At 39.5% G+C, this 21,309-nt stretch overlaps 1 protein-coding gene across 1 annotated transcript; it reads right to left on the bottom strand.

Annotated features, from left to right (window-relative positions):
• Nucleotides 1-241: 241 nt before the first annotated feature.
• Nucleotides 242-18,515, bottom strand: slc41a1 (solute carrier family 41 member 1). Its single transcript, XM_079483149.1, has 11 exons — nt 18,275-18,515; nt 16,066-17,138; nt 12,698-12,805; nt 8,230-8,301; nt 7,786-7,930; nt 6,669-6,815; nt 5,210-5,357; nt 4,888-4,967; nt 4,650-4,784; nt 4,326-4,474; nt 242-3,557 (listed from the first exon to the last, which is right to left on the bottom strand). Exons 2-11 carry the CDS (start codon nt 16,525-16,527, stop codon nt 3,372-3,374), a joined length of 1,632 nt encoding a protein of 543 aa, XP_079339275.1. The 5' UTR covers nt 16,528-17,138; nt 18,275-18,515; the 3' UTR covers nt 242-3,371.
• Between the last annotated feature and the right edge of the window lie 2,794 nt (nt 18,516-21,309).

Genomic DNA, 21,309 nt, shown 5'->3' with positions numbered 1-21,309 from the left:
TCCCTATTATTCCTTTCAATCCGGCTGAGTCTCGGTCATGCTGGAAATAAATCCGCTGAGGTGTGAGCGTGGAGATTTAATTCACTTCACTTCTCTGTTATGATTGACAAACATGTGACTCTGTCTGATAATCGAGCAGATGCAAGGCCATTAGGAGGGACGGCTGGATTGATTCTTGTTTGTTTTCATGTATAAACTATCTGTTGTCCTTGATGATAGTGTCAATGAAGGAAAGCACACTGCGGGTACGAAATAAAATCATATATTTTTATTTCCAGCAATTTACAAGTACCTCGGTTAATTCCCCTTGACAGTATCAGATTGAAGCAGCTGGGGCAGAAGATGGTGATATAGAAATGAAAACATAATCAGACAAACTCATCTCAGATGTTGTTCTGATCGGGGCTGAGATCTTTTTACTTTCAGGGTAAGTGTACGTGTAGTAAATTAAAATGACTGATTAATTTGTTCTATCTTCGTAAAGGTATGACATATTAGACAACCCACAAGCAAACATTCATTATTGTATAAATTGATTTTATGGGATTTTCAGTGGTCATGCTTTGGATAACTATAGGCTACCACCGACATATATCTGCCCTGCTGGAACACAGCAGACGGATGATTTACTCAATCAACATCAATACAAAACGAAAATCACATCAATGAATTAAAAAAGCCCAAATACAAAACAAGAAGAAACCACACACACAAATCAGAGATCCTACAACATCTACGTGTCGAGCCTTGCGTGTGATTTGTTAAGGCAGATTATGCTCAATTCAATGAACCAAATTGAGTGTGAGGTTTTGCTGGATATTAGGCACCGAGCTTTGATATATTGTTAACGTTTACCAAAGAAAAAACAAAACAATTACTGACAAATGTACAGTAAACACCTCTACTGGTCCAATGCAAAGAAAATAAACATAACGGAAACACTGAACAAAATGAAAAATAAACAACTCATTTATAGAATAAATATATTATGTACAAATAGCTTTGTCACATCTATAGAAATAAATAAACAAAGCCTCCCGTCCCCAGAAGAAATATTCACAACTATAGAGAGCTGTCATGGTTCAGTTGCACGCTAAGATTTAGGATGTTGAATGCATAAATGTGGCATAAAGTTTCTATGTATGCGGTACAGCACATGTGACCTCTAGTGGCAACTCATGACATTACAGTACATCTTGTGCACAGTGATCTATACTATCTGCCACCACACAAGACGTGGCCTTAAATCTCTTCTTTTAACACTAAAACAGACATTAATGAGCAGACAAATCAATGTCTAAAAAGGAACAGTAAAACATGCATTGGGAATATGCAAAAGATGTGGTTATAAATGATGCTTTGTGCCCGGCCCCATGGTAGACATCAGTCAAAGTGTCTCTGTTTTTAAGACGTATGACGTGTGAGAAACCAACAAACGGTGCGACGTTTTTGTACAGCCCTTAAATAACGTAAGACTAACGTTACACGTTGTTGGAGGTCAGCTGCCTCTCTAGACGATCGTTGAAATGAACATGTTAATGGTCTGGCAAACTACTAGTTAGAGATTCTTTTGTTTAGGTTGAGTACCGAAGTACGGATTAGCTTCTAGCCATCCTGTTAGCTATTCCAAGTGTTTCTGAGTGGCATTTATCTCATAAGAAGCATCCCAATAAAACCATCTTCCTTCTCAACCGGTCTCAACAAAAGGGATTTGAGAATCGAGCGAGGCTTTGAATCACATTCAGAGTTAAAAACATTACAATGCGGTTAAAACATTTACAGTGGTAAAAAAGCCCTTAAAAACAAGCGTTCTTGCATATTGTTTTGAAAAAAAAAGTGTTTTCCTTCATTGCGTTGTAGGGTTATCCAATTTTCATGGAAAAACTTTTGGTGCCGTGACCGTGTTACTACAGGTTTACTACGGTAAATCGAACCTTTCCGCTTTTTATCTTAAATCAAATTGAAGCCCTTTAAGGCGTTCAACGTTGAACTTTGTGAAACTCTTCGGACAAAATTATATGCCTTTCACAAGCCATTTAACTTGAATAATTGTCCATGCTTATGAATTACAAAGGATATTCAATGAGAAAAATGTAAGACGGGACTTGTTGTTGTCCATTATGCATTCATTCATGAAAAGTGTGGTGTTTGAAGGCAGACAGGAGTCTTTTTGTTTATTCTAAGAAGCATGTCTATTATCTGGATTAAAACATATTCATTATAATAATTCTTTCGTGATTTGAGTTGAAGCAGCAGTAGAAATAGCTGCCTGGGATTTTATTATAGCAAGCACTTGAACCGACTTGCCAGAGAGGTTTAAAAGTGAGATGTATGGAAGAAATGTCGATTTCGTATTGACTTTAAAACAGTGTTCATTCATTTGGATATCCGTTTAAACTGGCCCAGCATTTATAAACTATCATTTGTATACAAAAGCCATCTCAAATACATCAACGTTTCTTGTCCCTCAAACCCACGGAAGAGATATCGAAGCTTAAATGTGGACTTGTGAAGCTTAAAACAATCTTTCTGACCCAGAAGGCTCTTGATTGGGCGAAACTGTTGTGTAAATGTCGTAAACGTACTGTACCTACGCAACGGAAACAAAGTCTGATACTTTATCCTTCAGTCGGTGAGAGTAAACAAGCCGATACCTTCTCAACGCGTTAAGCACAAGTTGAGGATTTAAGGGAAAATAATGAAGTTCTCTTTTGATGACGTGTCTCAAACGGAAGTAAATTTAGATCCTGCAAAAGCAGCATTATGTGTTAAACATACAGGGTGATCACTACTTCATAATACAGTACACTATTGTACATCGAAAAAGGTCCCCGTTCAAGCTTGCGTCTTAAGCCGTAGAAAGCGATGTTTTTCAATTCGCCCCATCGTGGACATGAACCGCCACGGGACGTCTGGAGGATTTAGAGAAGGAAAACAAACCTCGAGCATGAAAAATATATTTAGGTCACTCTGTGATGGTCCAGTGTTTTTGTCTTTAGTTAACAAAGACTTCATCAAAACGCATTCAATACTTTTCATTTTATATTACTAAATAATTTTAGAGCACTTGGTGATCAAGCATTCTGTGTTTGTTTTTTTGCCTCTCGTGACACATTTCAAGTCTAGGTCTGTCTTACATGCAGTCAACGCGACTGGCTATAAATCGGGCCGAACATCCCCATTGAAAAATAATGAGGATCCGTGTTCTCCCGGTGGCTAAAAAAACGACATATTTACCGCTCAATTCTAAAGCATCGATATAATCATGGTAGCCATTGTAGCCATAACAATATAGATATTATTTCTCTACGTGGCATTATAAATAAAGACGCGTGTGTCGCTCGCACAGAGTCAAAGGGAAGCAGCGTGGATTAATCCCCCACATCTGCGTCCCGATCTCCAATTAGCCACAGGATGTGGAAGCACAGGGCAAGGAAGCCTGTACCCAGCAGGTCTCCCAGAGCGGTCAAGTAGGGAATGGAGAAGTTGTCTGGATCCATCCCTCGACGCCACATCCAGTTCACCATCCAGTCTGCCAGGTAGAGCAGAATTATCACCTAGACAGAGAGAAAGAGGATTCAACATGGAGGACGATTTTATCAGATTGCTCTTTAATAGGAAATACGTGAAAAGTATAGATAGGTGTAAAATGAATGTGGATTTAGAGGTAAATTAACTGGACCTGAGAAATGTTCATATCGAGATCTTTAGTTAATATCGACTTATGGCAAATCTGAGCTCGGTTTGTGACATTCTCTTCTGAAACTCAAATGGAGACATTTTTAAGATTTTTGCCTCTGTAGATATATCGGAGACACAAGGCTCAAGCAAAAGTCTCCATTTGCTCTCTATTTAATTTCATTAATGTCTACGAGAAACAATGGAGATATTACATACTGTAGATCTCAAGTGTGATTTGTCTTTCTTATGGGAATGTGCCTTTATTTTACGACGAGATGCAAAAAAGATGAATACCTAACGCTATATAATATACCAGCAGTGGCAAATAACTATCAATGAATGATATCATGTTAATATTACCCATGTGATAATATCATAAACAATCCAGCAACTATTTAAAATGATGCATTCAAATACACAATGGCCTCTGCCTCCTACAGGCAGATTCGGTCATTTATTGACCAAAGAAAGAACATAGAATTAAAGATGATCATTTAACTGATGGCATTATTTATGTGAAAAAACATCCAATGAATCTCATGACAAATCTTGAATATTGTGAATTCCCTTTTTGTAATCGTGCCGTGAAAATCTGATATCATGACAGTCCTAACCTAACAAAAGACAGAGATGCTCATCTTTACCTGAAGCAGAGCTGCAGCCAGGTAAAATGCGATGAAGACGTAGGTGAGAGTGGTGTGTCCCCCCTGCATAGAGTTGATGGTGTACAGGAAGACCAGGTGACCGGGAGCGACCAATAGGAAAAGCACTCTGGCGGATCGCGAATTGACACCTGATATAAAACACCCACAACATCCAGGTGTGTCAGAGTAAGTATAGTCTTAGAATCATGACTCACACAATACAGGCAAATACGCTTCCCAACAAAACCGACATCTTTGCTAATAATAGAGCTGATGGGTGTGTTCAAAGCATATTTAACCAGAGATCTGTTTGTTTTCATTTACCTGACCCGAAGAATGAGCTCCATGGCGTCGGACATTTTTGTGGAGTAGGGTCAGGCTCCGCTATGGGCAGGGCGTTCATGTGCAAGTAGGTCGAGATTCGACTGGCTTGTACCGCCACTAGATTTCCACCCACACCTGAAGCAAAACAAACAAGTTTATATGGTGCAAACCTGTTTTTTGGTGCATTCTAGTGTGGACTGCTGAGGGCAGTATACAAAAACACTGCCGAGAGACTCACCATTGATTACAGGAGTGAAAACCGCCATACCGGCGAAGTTCGGGTTGGACACGGTCTTATCCAGAATGAGGCCGCCAACACTGTTTCAAAACCAACAAAGATATGAATGTAGCTAACTCTTAAATGTGGAATGCTGGGAAGTTGTTGCCTATCCATTCCGTGATGACTTATTAGACAGCTGCCTTTGTAGGCTATAGGCGGCGAGGCAGTTCCCTAAGTTTTGGAGTACATACAGTGTGATCGACGGGTCACGTTTAGCAATCCATCTGTCATGAAGAAATAACAAAACGGAGCATCTTTATCATAATCAGTGTTCGGTTACCTGCTGATCGCCATGGCAATAATGACAGGCTCCCATCCCGAGTACAGCACTTCCCGCGTGGAAGGTATTCGCCGGGCGATGAGGACCCAAATGGGCGTCAGGGCAACGAAGAAGGCACAAACCACCGGGTTGGCATAGTCATTGAATTCTGTCAGGAAAGAGAGACTTCAGATGGTTATGTTAGTTAAGAAAACACAGCAGTTCTCAACAGGTCCTGTGTGGTATTTTAAGCACATCAACATCGATGGCTTCTCATATTCGTGTTCTCATTACAGGTAACATCTCACATTTAAGAATATATTGACAAATGGAACGGTCAAGACATTTCTGCCATTTTGGAAATGAAGGTCAACAAAGTGTGTACTTAGGGAGGGACTGCAAGGGCTTAGTACACTATGTGACAAAAGACTTAAAGGGGCGGTTTTGGAGTGTATGAAACGTTTGTTTACATGGCGATTTGGGGACTGACAACACAAACTTTTGAAAACGGGTCTCACAGTGCATGTTATTGAAAACGACAGCGTATACTCTGAGGTGGCGTTTTCCAAAACATCTATGACGTCATGCGCATGTGTTTCATGTGTTCAGTCTGTAGGCATGCGCGAGTATTCCCAAAAACATCCATGCTGCATGTTTGTGCTGCGTCACACAATTGTTATTATTTCTCCAGCAAAAACTATAAACACACATACACGCCAACAAAGTGTATTAAAGGCGTTTTTAGCATTAAAAACGGTATGCGTATGTGCGCAGGGTTTCTTAATAGCGCAACATCACCATCCGCTGGCCTGGCATGCATAATACAGCACTTTGATTCGTTTTCGCAAGTCAATGTAAATGCAGATCGTTTTGATAACGCTGTCTTGTGTACGTGAACCGTAAAGGAAACTTTTCAGTTTTTCATCGTGAAAACGTACCCTAATGGACACCCAATAAGTAACGAGCACCTTCAGATAGAAAACACAGTGAGTTCAGCAAAGAAGCGCAGGAAGCAAGTGGTACACAAAAGCCTCAACGTGCACTCGGATAAGTGACTCAGCAGTGACTAAGATTCGAACGTTCTCTTTCTTCCTCAACAGAAGAAGAAACATAAACACAGTGTTTTAAAACAGTTGTCTCTGACAACAGGTGTACAGTATACTGTATATACAGACTTCATGTGCTGCAATTGAAGCATTTAAACCTATCTTCCAAGTAAAGGTGTGTTTAAAAAGTGATACGACTTAAACAGTTCTGCGAGATCAAAGATGTTATAGAAGGTTTGTATGTTTACATACATTGTGTTAGTTAATGGTTATCTTTATGAGTTTAAGGCTGTAACCTGTATCTAAGCGGAACTCACAGTAGTCATATAATACAATATAGTAAACAGTGGTGGTTTATCCATTACCCACTGTCACACTGTGTAACAGTAAATACCGAACTGGAAATGCAGCACATATCTGGGGTCTTCACTTACCCATTTCTTTATAGAGTCCTGTGCTAATGCCAGCCAACAGTGTAAGCGTGATCAGATCACCCAAACTGGCAGCAATGGGGGTGGCCACGTTGTCTGGATTGATGCCCACCTTCCTAGACGCGATGATGACCCCGATCATGATAAGACCTGGATGGAACATCAGAGGAAAGATTTGTCGTATTAGTGTTGAAATGGCAGAATTAACACAGGATCTTGCATCGGTCACAAACAATAAAGAGCCTTTGCTAACTCCTGTTTGGAGGTTATATCAAGCAGATATAAACTCACTTCATTTTGAAAACAAGACTTTATATCTGTAGTCATCTTAAATAAGATTTGTTTTATATTTGTACTGAAAAACAAGACAGAAATTTAAGTTGAGATCATTTTTGCTGTGTTATTTATACGTTTTTGTAAAGGTTTTTGTAAAGCCGGAACTGAAGAAAAAGCAAACAATAACAGGATCCTCATTCGCTGATGAACCATGCCTGTAAAAATTGTTATATAAAAAAAATCTTAAATCAAGATACATATACTTGAGAAGCAAAATTACTTATTTTCTGAAATAAATTGAAATCTCAATCAAATCAAATTTTTTAAACCCCATTGGGCAAATATAAACTTAACTTATAAACTTTTGACAACTTTTTTTCAAAGTAATTTTGCTTCTTAAGTAAATGTATCGTGACTTAAGAATACTAAATAAGACAAATACATAAGGTTTATTTGTTATTGATAGAGTTATTGATAAAACAAATCTGGGGTTTTGTTGTGGCGTTCGCCTCTCTATCGCCACCTCTGTCTGAAATATTAAATTGCAGGTTACCTTATGGGTTCAGATAACATCACACTGACATTTTTCATGAATCATAGTTCAATTTATAAATCATTATTATCAAGCAAGGAGACGGTTTTTATGAGTACTTGCAAAATAGGTAAATACCTATAGGTAAAAAATACATATGATATGTTAAGCAGATCATGTTGCAATGTGTTGCCATTTCCCCAAAAATATAAGAGCTTTATTTTTTTAAAATATATATTATTATAATTTTTTAAACAAGTGTTTTCATAAAACACTTAAGTCCACATATGGTGTCGTTTGAGCCCCTCTCACCTAGCAGAAGAGAAGCGATGAACGCTGTGGCCACGCTGCTGGCGCAGAGCAGGACGGCGTGCCCCATCTTAAAGTTGCCCTCTGGAATCCAGCCAAAAATGACAGCGGCGATGGATGCCAGGAAGCCCACCACAGTGGCCTGAACCTGAGGGCAGAGAGGGTCACCATGAACCTCACACACCCCCGTCTCTATAACCATCATCCAAAAGCCAGTTCAAAGTCTTCCATCCTGTTCATGTCACGTTTACTTTGTTCTCTTTTATCATCAGTGTACACATGACATTACTAGGTTTTGGGGTAATGTCCAAGAAAACGTCCGTCTAATTCTTACATAATCATTCGCTCTATCATGCAACGTGGAAAAGACAAAGCTCACACGATACAACGCCACAAAAGACTGGGATGCTTCAATAACAGGATTGACATTTTTAGAAGGTGTCCAACCTGAATAAGTGCGAGGTTTCCCATGATCATTTTCCACATGTCCTTTGTCGAATCCATGTGTCCGATATTAGCCTGGTGGGGAGAACACAGGAAATCCATTAACAACTATTGCACCATTATCTCACTTTACACACAATTCACATCACTGCTGTGGCTTTGGAGATTCAAAACTAAGTCATGTATGATGCTAATACAGACAAAACTAATACATGTATGACACAAAATAAGTGATTTAAAATAATGTAAACAAACAACACTGGCAACCGTTGGCTTCCATTGTACATTGACACAAAACCACTGCGACATTTCTCAAAATATCTTCTTTTGTGTTTCACAGATGAAAATCATACGCTTGATCCAAGACAACCGTGGCGCCGTCATTTTATCCTGAGAATAAAACAATGAAACATATCTATGTATATAGCTGGTAGTGTTCGAGAGGTGCCTGCGGGCCGAGCTTCCAGCAGAACAAACCGTGGTCAGTTCACAAGACAAAAGAGCGTTTGATGAGCTGGACAGATGCATCTCATCTTGTTCTGGCTACTTATCTCATCTCTCTCAGCACACAGTCTTACGTTGAGTGGTTCCGGCTCTACAGAGAGGCTCTGTGTCATGTTCGCGGCCCTGCCTGACCTGGACCCGCTCGGCCGGGTCGACATTACCTGCCTTTAAACGACACAATCTTTGTAAGATTGCCGTGTAAAGGAACCAGGGCTTTTCCTGAATGAGACAGGAAGTAGAATAGCCGGAGTGCGTGGGCAGAATGCATCTCACGGAGGCTGACGGGCCCAGCGGTCCCGCTTAGAAATTCAGTCCACCTCGCTGCAGTCTTTCATTATGTTTCAAAAGAGTTGTAGTACTTCTGAGCTTCCTGTGAACTCTGCCGCTTAACTTCTCCTTAAAAAAACTGAATTACACGTCTCTGCATGACTGAACTAGATTTTTACTTTCTGGAAAGAAATGTGAGGTCTACTTTCCCATGCAAGACTCAATGCCATGCTTCGTGGGTGTTGCTATATGGTTGCTAAGGTGGTCAGAGTCGTATAGAGTGTTTTCTGGAGCTGCTGAGGGTTTAGGGGTGGTTGCTTACTGGACAAAGTCACAAGATTCCAGCCTCAAATCTGAAAGATATTTTTTGAACACCCGCAACAAACCCTTTGGCCCGGTTTCACAGACAAGGCTTAAGGCTAGTCCCAAACCCAAAATGAATGTCTTGCCCTGTCTAAACTGAGCTTAACTTGCCCAGAATTATCTTAAAACATGTAAGTGCTATTGATTTGTCTTGAGATGCACACCAGTTATGTATTCTGCTAAGGCATGTTTATAAAAGCGACAAAAATATCTTAAATTCAATGCATTCATTTTGCCTCTCTATTGCTATCTCTGTTTAAACCTAAAAAAGTTCAAGTTTAAAGTATTTAAATGACATTCTCGAAATACGTTTTATTGAATTGCATTTAGGATTAGTCAACAAATAATCACAATTAAACGAGTCCAGAATAAAAATGTCTGCGTACTGTGCATATTTATTTTGCATTTGTAAACACAAACACAAAATATGTATATATTTAAAAAAAATATAAAAAGGAATACATGTTGATATACTGTGTGTATACATTTTTATATTATATATACAGTATATATATATCATTATTATGTATATTATGCAAATATTTCCTTAATATGCATACGTGTTTAAAATACAACATAAATATGCACAGTGCACAGACATATATTTTGTAAACACAAACGTTTTTGGGGATGCGATTAATCGTTGAACAGCATAAATTGAATCTGTACATACTTATCTTTACATGGGCTTAAATCCATTAAAATAACCTTTTGGGCAAAATACTACCGGTTCCAGATTTCAGCATTAACTTTTTGCATCTGACAGTTAGTTTCTAGATAAGAGTTCAATGTAAGTCTATGTAAAAATATAACTTTAATGTCTAGAGTTAGAGGTTTGCTCTAATACAAAAACCCAGTCTAGTAAGATTCATAGAAAAAGTGTCCACTATCCTTTCCAAGAAATGTTCACTTAAAATCCCAATAGGTGCTTTTGTATGCATACAAACAATGATTGTCTTTTCTGTTTACAATTTCATTCTTTTTCCAGCCATCTGATTTCTGTTTTGGCTCCAACTACAATGACAACAGATGAACACAACCATATTAGAAATATCCTGCCCAACAGGATAAAGGAGAAGGCAGGAAATAATCAAATGTGTGTGCGCGCACAAGGGCTCCATGAGGCCAAAGGAAGGAGCTTTTGAGGCCGTGCCAACTGCCCGCTGCTCACTAAGGTGACCCCTATCCACCGGTCATGACAATTCTTCCGAAGCGCGTCCTGCCGTGCGTAGCGATCACACACGCAGCGTGAGGGGAAAAACGGAGCCGGCTCAGAATGGGAGCAATCTCTGTTGTTGAACCTTCCGCTCGCTGATAAGTGTTGGTCCAGGCCACGGCGATAAGCCCAGGGCAGGTCATTCTACGTGAAACAAGACAGATGACGCACACGACACATTTGCAAGGCGATAAAGCCCCCCGTTCTGAAGCAGACACACAGGGAGAAGGGGGAGACACGTAGCATCTTATCTGGTTTTTGGGGTTTAGATAATACTGCCACGGATTAAGTGCAATGCATTGTACTGGAGAAACAAGAGCCAAGCTCACATTACTGGTAAAACTTTGACAAACAAGTTGTCATGAGTAGATGAGGGGTTTAGGGGATGTATATTAAATAGGAAAAAGAACTAACACAATGAGTCACAAAAGATGTATATTAATGGAGTCTACTGTATGAGTCACTTTCCAGCAATTGTGAAACACCACAAAGGATCTTTAGACAAATAACAACTTCAATTTGTTATCAACTTGTTCATAACAAATATTGACATTTTTCAACAAAGTGATATCCTGCAATCCAGAACTTTTGCATAAAAAAAGGTTATCAAATAGTTGAAATCTTTTCCTAAATACACAAATATTACTGTTGTGTTGCCTACTGTATTCTTTGCAGTATTTGGGGTCTGAAAAAAAACAGTGCATCTTTTCTGTTAGGCCTGTTTCACACATGCTCCGTTTGCAGTGCATATATTGCAGTACATATGCGGTGCGAAAGCTAGATGTGCTTTCACATACACTGCGTTTGCGGTGCCGAGCCGTGGCTTCCGTGACCCACAAGTGCAAAAAAGCCCCTTCCCTACACGCATTATAACAAACAGTGTTGTGTCTTTCACATAAAAATATACTTTTCGATATAATATTACCGGATTAGGTGTTTTTGCAACTTCTGGTAAGTGTTTAGCTTTTTCTTGCTTTATCCTGATATCAAAGCAATTAGATGACTATGAAAATTAGTGGCTTACTTTATTTACATGCTTTTATGATGATCTGTGTGATTTTGAGCTTTGCTGCGTTCCAATTCGCCAACTTATACTATGCACTGTTTTCGTTTTGGAAAAGTATATACATTTTAGTGTGTAGAAAAACAACATGCACACACTGACACCATGTCTACACCGGACGCGATGCGGCACGACAAACCCATTAAGAACAAGCAGGTTGTCATGTCACGTCCGGTGTAGACACGGTATTAGACTAACAGGAAACAGAAGTGGCCGTCTTTGTTAGAGATTTGGGAGAATTATTGAAAGTAGTGCACAAAAAGAAATTATCATTTTACCTAAACACATACTGTACCAATACATAATACATTTTACAATCAGAAGAATTGTCTCTGAAATTGTTTTTGCGGTCAAATGATGTCAAACTGACATTCGCAGCAAAATCACACCCTACAGTTCAATTTATAAATGAGCATAATATAAGCATATTTCTGTGAATCAGAATAATGAAACATTACTTCTTTAAATTCCTAAAATATAGGAATAAGTAAAAAAAACAATTTCAAATAGTAAATGAAACACTGAAACTATAGTAAATGACTCACAGTGCACTTTAAGCTTTGTTTTGTTATTAGTATGGGTTCCCTCTGCCCTGGAGTTCGAACCCTTTGCGCTGTTAACACAATGCTCTATAAATTGTGCTAAAGGAACAGTTGATAAATCATTTCATGGGGTTTTACATTGTAAGATTAGGTCAGGTTTATAATCTCTCCATAAAGCCACTGACCCAAGATAAAACAGACAATCCACAGTCACAAACTTCATGTGCACAGATAATATCATGTGGATTCACGGCGAGAAACAAATTCTTTCCTCTTTTACACGTAAGACCATTAGAAAGGGACAGTTTTCAATCTGCTGGCCTCTAAAAAAAAAACAGTCAGTGGTTGAGCTCTGCGGTAGATGCAGGGTTGAAACTTTTCATTCATCTGATTGGTGTTATGAACCTCGTGTGAGTGTTTTAAAGACGGGTGGTTTGACCAGAAATCATCGAGTCATTTTATCCGCCGTACATTTACTTGGAAAGCTGTGGTTTTGTGCTTTTCTATAAAACTTACCGCGGTAGACAGTCTGGACGCAAGTGTCATCTCCAAGTTCCCTTTCAGCCCCAGAAGAGCAGGAACCAGGATGAAGACCTCGGTAACCTCTGTGAACACAGTCCAATGCTGCGGATAGAGAGATAATAGTTCAGATTACACTAAACATCAGGCAAAGTTAAGTTAGATGTCGCCTGTAAGCCATGTTTTAATCAGGCTGATATGATGGATCTTCAATGTGACCCTATCGGCATCGCTTTCTTTTGTTCATGAGCTGAAGTCTGAAAGCTGAAATCTTATCTCGATCGTCCTTTACTTATCCTTATGTTTTAAAACCTTTATCTGACTCTTTCTTCGGAACCAAAAGAAGATCTGAGAATGCCTAAGTGGTTTTGTGCCCAAACAACGGAGGCCAATGTTACCAGCTTTCTTGGAAATATCTTTTTATACTTCTGAAGAAAGGAAGTCATACAGTTTTCAAACAGTGCAGGTAAATGAAAGACGTGGAAATGACGATGAGTAAATGCCATGCGAGTAGCATTTCTTGATTTTTGGCTGAACTATCCCTTTGAGTCTCCATGTTCTCAGATTTATCTCGTGAGAAAAAGCAAGCAACGTACTGACACCTGCATACATTTGAACAATTTTGAGACGTCTTGTGAAAGTTGATGACTCTAGTAACTGGCAGCCTGTGTTTTTTTCCCATTAGGCTGCAGTGCCTAAGATGCAATGCAGCAACAGGCAGCGTAGATCAATACGAAAAAGGAGTGCTTATCTTTAGATGCATTCTCACTGCTGCACAGCAAACACAGGCCTGACGCAGACGGGCTAAATCAATTCTAAGACCCGTCAGCACATGGAGAAAGGGGTAAATGGAGCGATAATGGGTCATTTTTCAATGTTTAGATTCTAGATAGAGAGAAAACTGTGAGACATTTGAAAGTTGAAAATATGACATCGTATATTTGAGCTCAAGCGATATTCGTCCGACCCCGAAAACATTTACTATAAGATTTGACAAAGCACAGAAAAGACTAACAATATCTTTAAATAGAGAAAAACTGTAAACATAAAACACAAATGGCAGCAAAAGCACTGGTTAGAGAGTGAGCCATGCAGCATTCAGCCGGCGCGTTTAATGGCCGTTTCTTTTCCCTTGAGTTTCTGGCAGCTCAGGGGCCACTTTTAAAAAAAGGAGGAACATCAATTGAGCGCTGGCGCTTTGCCACTTTGTCTTCGGTCTCCTTTGACCGAACCTCCCCTAGTCTCTCTCTCTCTCTCTCTCTCCCTGCCCAAGTCGATCTTGTCTTCAGGGAACAGTGCCTCCGTGTGCCCCCCAGGGTTCTGCGAACTCGACGCACAGCAGTGCAGGCATGCGACCGGAGGGGGGGCTCATATTGCAGGATTGTGTAATGTTGGTTGGCAACACACAGTTCCAACACCTTGGTCTCCCAGGCTCGGCATATAAGGTCACAAAGGAATTCTGAGACGTGTTACCGACCTGGTTGCGCTTTAACACCTGCGGTGGTGATCACCACGATTGCCTACTGCTTGCCATCTCAATTCGAAACTGCTTTGTTTTACACGCGTCAGTTATTTTCACTACTCACAAAAGACCACAGGCTTTCCACAGGAAGTCTTTAGCAAATGTGTTATCTGCACACGTGACTTAAAACGAAAACGCGCGACTGAGTGAGGAAAGAACCCGACATGACTGAAGTTGACCAACTTTACACATGCACATCGTTTTACTATAGGAACCTGATGGAAGTTTACAGAGGACAGGTTCTTCTGGTCAGTCTCAACGGATTCCTGCGTGAACGTGATGACATTCGGGTTGTGGTAGACCTTTTGTGGCTGCCCGACTGGTCGTAATGTTCAGCCTGTCTTCCTGGAGGCAAAAATAGTTTAGCTTTCATTCAGATCTGGTCTGACGAGAGCTCTTCTAACACAATGGAATCCACATCAGCAGAGCCGAAATCATCAAGCCTCTTGAAAAACAAGTTTCCATACTGGGTAAGACTAAAGGGAGTGTCTATAACGTGGAGAATGGCGTATGGCTGATCATACAATGCAATATTTCAAGAATACTCTTTTACAAAACTGGTGATGCTTTTTCGCCCGTCCACAGCATTTGTGTATATTGTACTTAAACCAAGACAAACTATTTACCTTGAATTGGCTGACCCTGAGAGCCAAACATAACCAAAATGTCCTGAAAAACACTGAATATATTCTGAAATGTACACCATACAGTGGAGTTTCTAACCGGTATAGCAGCACTACAGAATTTCAGTTCAAAAATTCTTAAAAAGATCAAGCTAAATGTATTTTATAAGTAATAAGATGGACACAAGACCCATTGCTTACCGTGAGGCGGATTATGCATCTGGGAAGAAAATGTCATTGACCAACAAAGCATTTTGTTAATGAGCATCATAGCAAGAACAACAAGACCCGAAATCTTCCCCCAAAATGCTTTCTGACTTACAAACTACCAATGTCGTATTCGGGGCACGCAGACTTTATCCAAATGACCTTTCTGAAATATGCAACTAGTAGTTGTCATTTCTAAACAGACCGTCAACAAAACCACACACATCAGCTATCTTTCGATCTGGCTCTTTCTGTCGTCTTTCAGCAGTATTTTGTCAACGAGAGGTAAGAGATGCCATTCGTTCTCAATTCTGTAGAGTTTGAATCAATTACATCCTATCAATGACAACCACAGCGGCTGTTGAGGGCAACCCTTGAAAGTGCACACAGCATGAAAACACCGATGTTCTCAATGCACAAACATCTGAATAACCAATGGCATCACAAACACGCAACAGTCTCAGAAAGGGTCACGGCAACTTTCACTAAAACAATTTGACACGAGATTGTGTGTTTTGGGTACATATTTGCATCTTGTCAGTATGAAAAAAATACATTTTTTATTTTAAGCCTATTTTTAATGCATGTGCATTAAGTGAAAATGTCAGTTTTTGCCATAAGGAAGATGAATCTTGATTTTATTATGGTCATTTATTAGCATTTGTATTTGTACAGTTTTACTACAAATACCATTGTTAACCTATGGTTACTATAGCAAAATCACGGTTATCTGGTTTAACTATAGTAACTATTTAATTTTTCAATGTTGTAAGAGGTGAATCATCATACTGAAGGTAAAAAGAGTAAGCAAAACAAAGTTTAAATAAGCGACCACATTTGTGACCTAATAATTTTACAAAAATGTATTCATTATTTATACATCCCAACACTGAAATATTTCCCAGATTTTTATCAGAACTTAGAGTCTTGCTTAAAGTCTTATAACTTGTTATCTGTAAAGTTTCAAATTTTTAACTCTATCATTGAAACAGCAGGTGGAAGTTTTTCCTCACCTGTACCATGTCCAGAACCATGCCGGCGGCAACTGTCCCAAACCCTGCCAGCAGGAAAGGGACCAAAACCTGGAGTCCAATAGTGAAGGATGTTTCCTTTAGTGGAACCGGTGGCACCGGGCTTTGGTCCGTGCTGGTGTCATCGCTCTCATTGCTTTGGCTGGCATTCTCCAGGAGCGCGTCTTCTTCTCTCTGGCCCTTGGCGTTGGCCCGACAGTCGAGGACCACCGTGTCCGGCCGCTCATTATTCTGGCCATCGTGGTCTGGTAGGGAGGTCATCTCCGTGAGTTCGTACTCTCCGTTTTGGGGTACCTCCTCATTGTTGTCGGGCAGGATAACTGGATGGACCGACCCATTGGAGTGATGGTATGCTGGCGGCGCCCCTTCCTTCTTCATCTCTATCCTTTCCGTCCCGGTGGACATGTCGGACAGTTTGTCTTGATCTTTCGACCAGAGTACCATGCGGAGGCCTTAGCACGTGAGGTGTCAATTAAGAAAAAATCTATTGGCTCTGAGGTTTTCGTTCAGTTTAGATCAGCGATTCACCTGATCTCTGGAGATAATTTATCCCATTAAAGAAGGCAGGTGGCACTAAATGAATCCGTGCCTCTACAGGTTAAGCAAAAGAGGCAGGTGCACACCCCGTTTCCAGGCTTGAGTGAGATCCTGCCTGAACTTGGGTAGCATGCAAATTATGTTCTCCATTCAAAGCAATGTTTTTCTTTTAGGTCATAACAACCGAAAGTAACATGTTAGTCTGTGCGGGGAAAAGATCCAGACGGATTGTTCTTCACGGCAGGGCTGATGCGAAGAGTCTCAACAAACGAATTCTCAAAAGGAATAAAACAATTACAAAATGGCTTTGAAGGTCTTGACAAAATGTCCAGCTCTTGCGTGTGAAAGGCACTTGGCTAAACTTTCCGACCAGCTCTGGGCAGTTGGGGGACTGGAGGCGTCTCACTTTACACCACGTGGCAAATTGGTTTTTGGAATGTATTTAAAGGTCTCTGGAGCCAGTGTAATGTTGCAACAGAAATGCACGAGTTTGATAGGGTTGAGTTGCCACTTATTACCTGTCAAAGGAAAAATCAATATAAATAGGTTTATATACATAGCTATAAATAGTTTTATACATATACATAGATATATAGTATGTTATATAGTTATATAGCCTATAATAGTTTTTTTAACATATACATAGATAGAGACACACATAGATAGGCTTTCAAACAGACAATTATATTGCGCACGGTTTAAAAACCGGTTCTGCGCGTTACGATGCCTGGCAAAGTTCTGACGTTTGAACAACTGCCGGATGACGTCAAACATAAAGAAAATGCTATGACGTAATACTTTTAAACGTGCAAAAGTTTGTCTTTGCGATTATTCTGAGAAAACCAACATCAAGACACGTCTTTCAGAATGGCAAAAGGAAAAGAGTTTACCAGCCAACAACAATTTGCTCATTACCTCCGCACTGAAACAAAATCCCTACTTAGTAGTCCGATCAAACCCAGCCCAGCATGGGACGACGTAAATTAAAACGCTTCGCATGAACACCTTTCGCCTATATCCTTCAGAAAACTTTATTAGGCGCATTTTGCATTTGTTGCAAAGTTGAAAACAAATGCAACACTTACTAGTTGTAACATCAGGGTAAAAAAGTGTGTTTATCCAAATCATTTAAAGTTATTTAAAAGATAAAGGTACTTTAAATGGCTATGAGAACAACGTGTTAAACGAACCCTTGTTTATTCAAAGCCATTATTCGTTGTATCTGATATGATGAGTTGACTATTATGGATGTTTTTTAAAAATAAAAAAGTTGATTAAGTTCCTTAATTAAGTGGCTTATGTGTTTTAAAGCACACATTTATGTTTTTCTCAAATCAGAGGAATAAAGTTTTTGGAAACTTTTTCTATCGTTCTATCGTGGATTCGAAAATCCTTTTGGTTCCGACTATAAACTTTATTTTAAAATAAGTTAAAATAACTTTATTAGTTCTAAACATTTAACAGACACCGATATTGACTTCACGTGGCGCTTGTGGATTTATTACACGAACGTGCGTAAAGCACTTCCGAAGAAGTCACATATTAAACTAAGTAACACATTAAACCAACAAATGACGCAATTTTTCACATCAGACATACAAATATCATGCCTGTGATATATGACAGAGGTAAAGCAATGATTTTCGGCGCCTACCTTGAAAAGAAGAAACGGGAATATTCAAAGCCGCTCGCTCGGCTGTTATTCTCTCCGGCTCACGCGCGGCTCATGTACGCGCTGAACCCGATGCTGATATGCTCGTTCGCGTGCCCTTATCTAGGGTTATTATAGACTCGAACCCAGTTTAATCAGTAACCCCCTCGGCTGAGGCTGTCAACTCCAATCCGTTACATTGTTCCATTTGACACACACGCGCAATCCTGCGCATCTATATGATAGGAGGAAGTCGCTAGGCGGGTAACTCTGACGCACCGAGCGCGCACTTCCCAAATCTACTATGACTTCGGTTCGGTTAATGAATATGTAATTACATCACGTTGACGTTGCCTGGTAACATTTCGGAATCTTTCCGGCATGTTACAATATGATCATTAATATTCATGAGTCCGGCGGCGTCATCCTATCACGATTCGTTCCTTCGCAATCGGACTGGCATGCACTTGCTCGACGTCTCCTTGACAGCCAATCGGAGACCCGAGCGTCGCGCTACGTAATTGATATTTAAACTCCTTCATGATAGTAGGGACTTCGTGCGCTTTATGTGGTTTTAAATGGTTTCATTTTGTCCTTCTGAAATCGTTTTTTGTTATTCCAAAAAAAGTGGAAAATACGGTTTTCAAGATGAAATGACCAGACATAAACAGAGTTATGCAGCAAACAAAATACATTTGAATAGCTTTATATTGTGTGCGTTTTCAGTGGCAAGTTTCAGTGTTTATTTCTTTATTAGCATTTAAATATATATATATAATAGACAGTATGGAAAGTATACGGCATTTGGTATTACAACATTTCTTTTGTTTCGAATAACTGTGTATAATTTAAAATGTCTTAAATGTTTTTTTCAAGGGTTTTAAGTGTTTCAATTTCACATTACAATGGAAACTAAAACCTGATATTTATTATAAGCATTTATTTTGTACCCCTGAAAGAAAATGTCAGTTTTTAATAACAGCAAGCCTGCTGTCTGGAAACAACATTAGTGGATTCAAAATCCATGGAGATTTTTCCAGCACTTGGATTTTAAAGCTTAAGTAGTGAGAAGTCACAAGGTATGGCTTTGTTCGAGAGTTATCAGGCTGATGGGAAGCTGCTCTCAGTTGTCCAATGGGACCGACATGTTCACACCCCAAGGCATCAACACAATCTAAACTGACCCTTAACAAGATCCCTTGGCACCCAGTGCTCAGTAGTGTTTTTGCAGGGGGCTTTGGGACACAGCAGAAATAGATTCTTTGAATTAAGTTCTGATGGTGTGCTTGCCAACAAGGTCTAAGAATGTCTATCTTAAGTTTATTTTTCTTAAGAAACTCCAAAAACTTTTTTTGAAAGGCTGATAGGTAACTTAAGGACTGGGTCTTATTATAAATGAGTTTGTTGGGAATCAAATATGGGACTTTTGAAATGAAAACTTTTGTCTCCTTATCCATTGATTGATAAGAAACAGACACTTTATGAAAGCGTGCTTGTTGTCCCGTGCTATTGCACTTGGCCTTGTTGTTTTATTGACAAGGTGTTTTTTACAGGTGTATTTTAAAGCATATTTTGTTTTCAACACGCTTAAAAGGACTTCCGTGTGATCACACATGATCTTTTTATGGTTCATGAGTCAGATTGCTTTATCTGCTGAAATACAAAATGTGTGGTATGCTCAGGGGCGGACTGACCGGTAGGATATTCTGTCAAAGTCCAGAACGGTCGACCCACCAACGGCCGTGGCCAGGGGCTGACTGGCGGACGTACAGGGGGGGGACTTACCAGTAGGACATTCCGTCAAAGTCCAGAATGGACTTCCTATCAACGTGACCAGGGGCTGACTGGCGGACGTATTATAAATGCGAATGTACTCAACGCAAAGGAATTAGCGAGTCGGAACACACCTTCGCCACCCCCACCCCATCAAACACACTTTCTCCACCCCACCCACGTTGGTGGAGGGTTGATGTTGGCTGAATAATCCAGGGCCGCCCCGGGCATGCTACATATCACTGATGTAAGTGATTTTGTATATGTGGTCATGTGACTCAAAATTGTAATGCATAATACACAAAATTTTCATCAAATGCAGTAATATTGTCTTTTAATGAGATTCTTGCTGCTATATCAGATTGTCAAAGAGCATTATGAAATCAACAGAATAGTGTTGATCAAATCTACACATGCATGCCTTTCTTATGAGACACAACTAAGCCATGCGGCTAAACAAGTAAATCCTTCTGAAAAACAAGGTCTGGTTTCAGTCCACGTCAGCTGATAGACAGGGAGAGGAGTGATTGAACTGGGCTGAGGACTGCTTTAAGGTCATGGACTAATTACAATAAGACTCACTTCAAGAAAAACAGTGACTTGCACTTCTGACAAAGTTACTTTAGAAAATGTTAAGTCAAACAGTGCTGCTCTTCTATCTCTCATACAGAATAGAATTTGTGTCACTTCCAAATTATCGAACCATAATCACCCATTACCTATCCTTAAACAAAATAAAAGTCTACTTTTAATTAACTTCTGTACACTTTAGTATACTGACAGAAATGTGTAGTTGACAACCATACATGTGTCCTATGGTGTGATATAGCAAACATTTAGAAAATAACCTGAACAATATTTTATTTTATATTTTTAATATATATAATATAAAATTGCTTAAGACAGATTTATTTACACAAATGTACACATTCATTTGTCAACCACCCTTATTTGGCCTCCTTGTATCGAGATCGAGCATTCTAACAACAGCAAACTAATTCTAACTATAAGCACAGTATGATGCTAAATTCACTTGAAGAAAACCTAAAAGTACTTGCCGTGTAAAAACTACTGAGTGAGTACTTTAAAGTGTACTTTCAAGTATTGAAATACAGGTAAACTATTATAATATCTATTTCCCCCTGTAGAATAGATGCAGTATACACAAAAAACATACAAGTTAAACTAGTTGTGTAATCAAAGTTAACTACGTTTTAACTTTAAAGTAGGCCAATTTAGTCCCAAGTGCTACTATAATAATATTA

Source organism: Barbatula barbatula (assembly GCF_947034865.1).
Source record: "Barbatula barbatula genome assembly, chromosome: 20".
In the NCBI taxonomy this organism is placed as follows: domain Eukaryota; kingdom Metazoa; phylum Chordata; class Actinopteri; order Cypriniformes; family Nemacheilidae; genus Barbatula; species Barbatula barbatula.
Note: the sequence above shows the minus strand (reverse complement) of the source record. Positions and strands in the feature narration are given on the sequence as shown.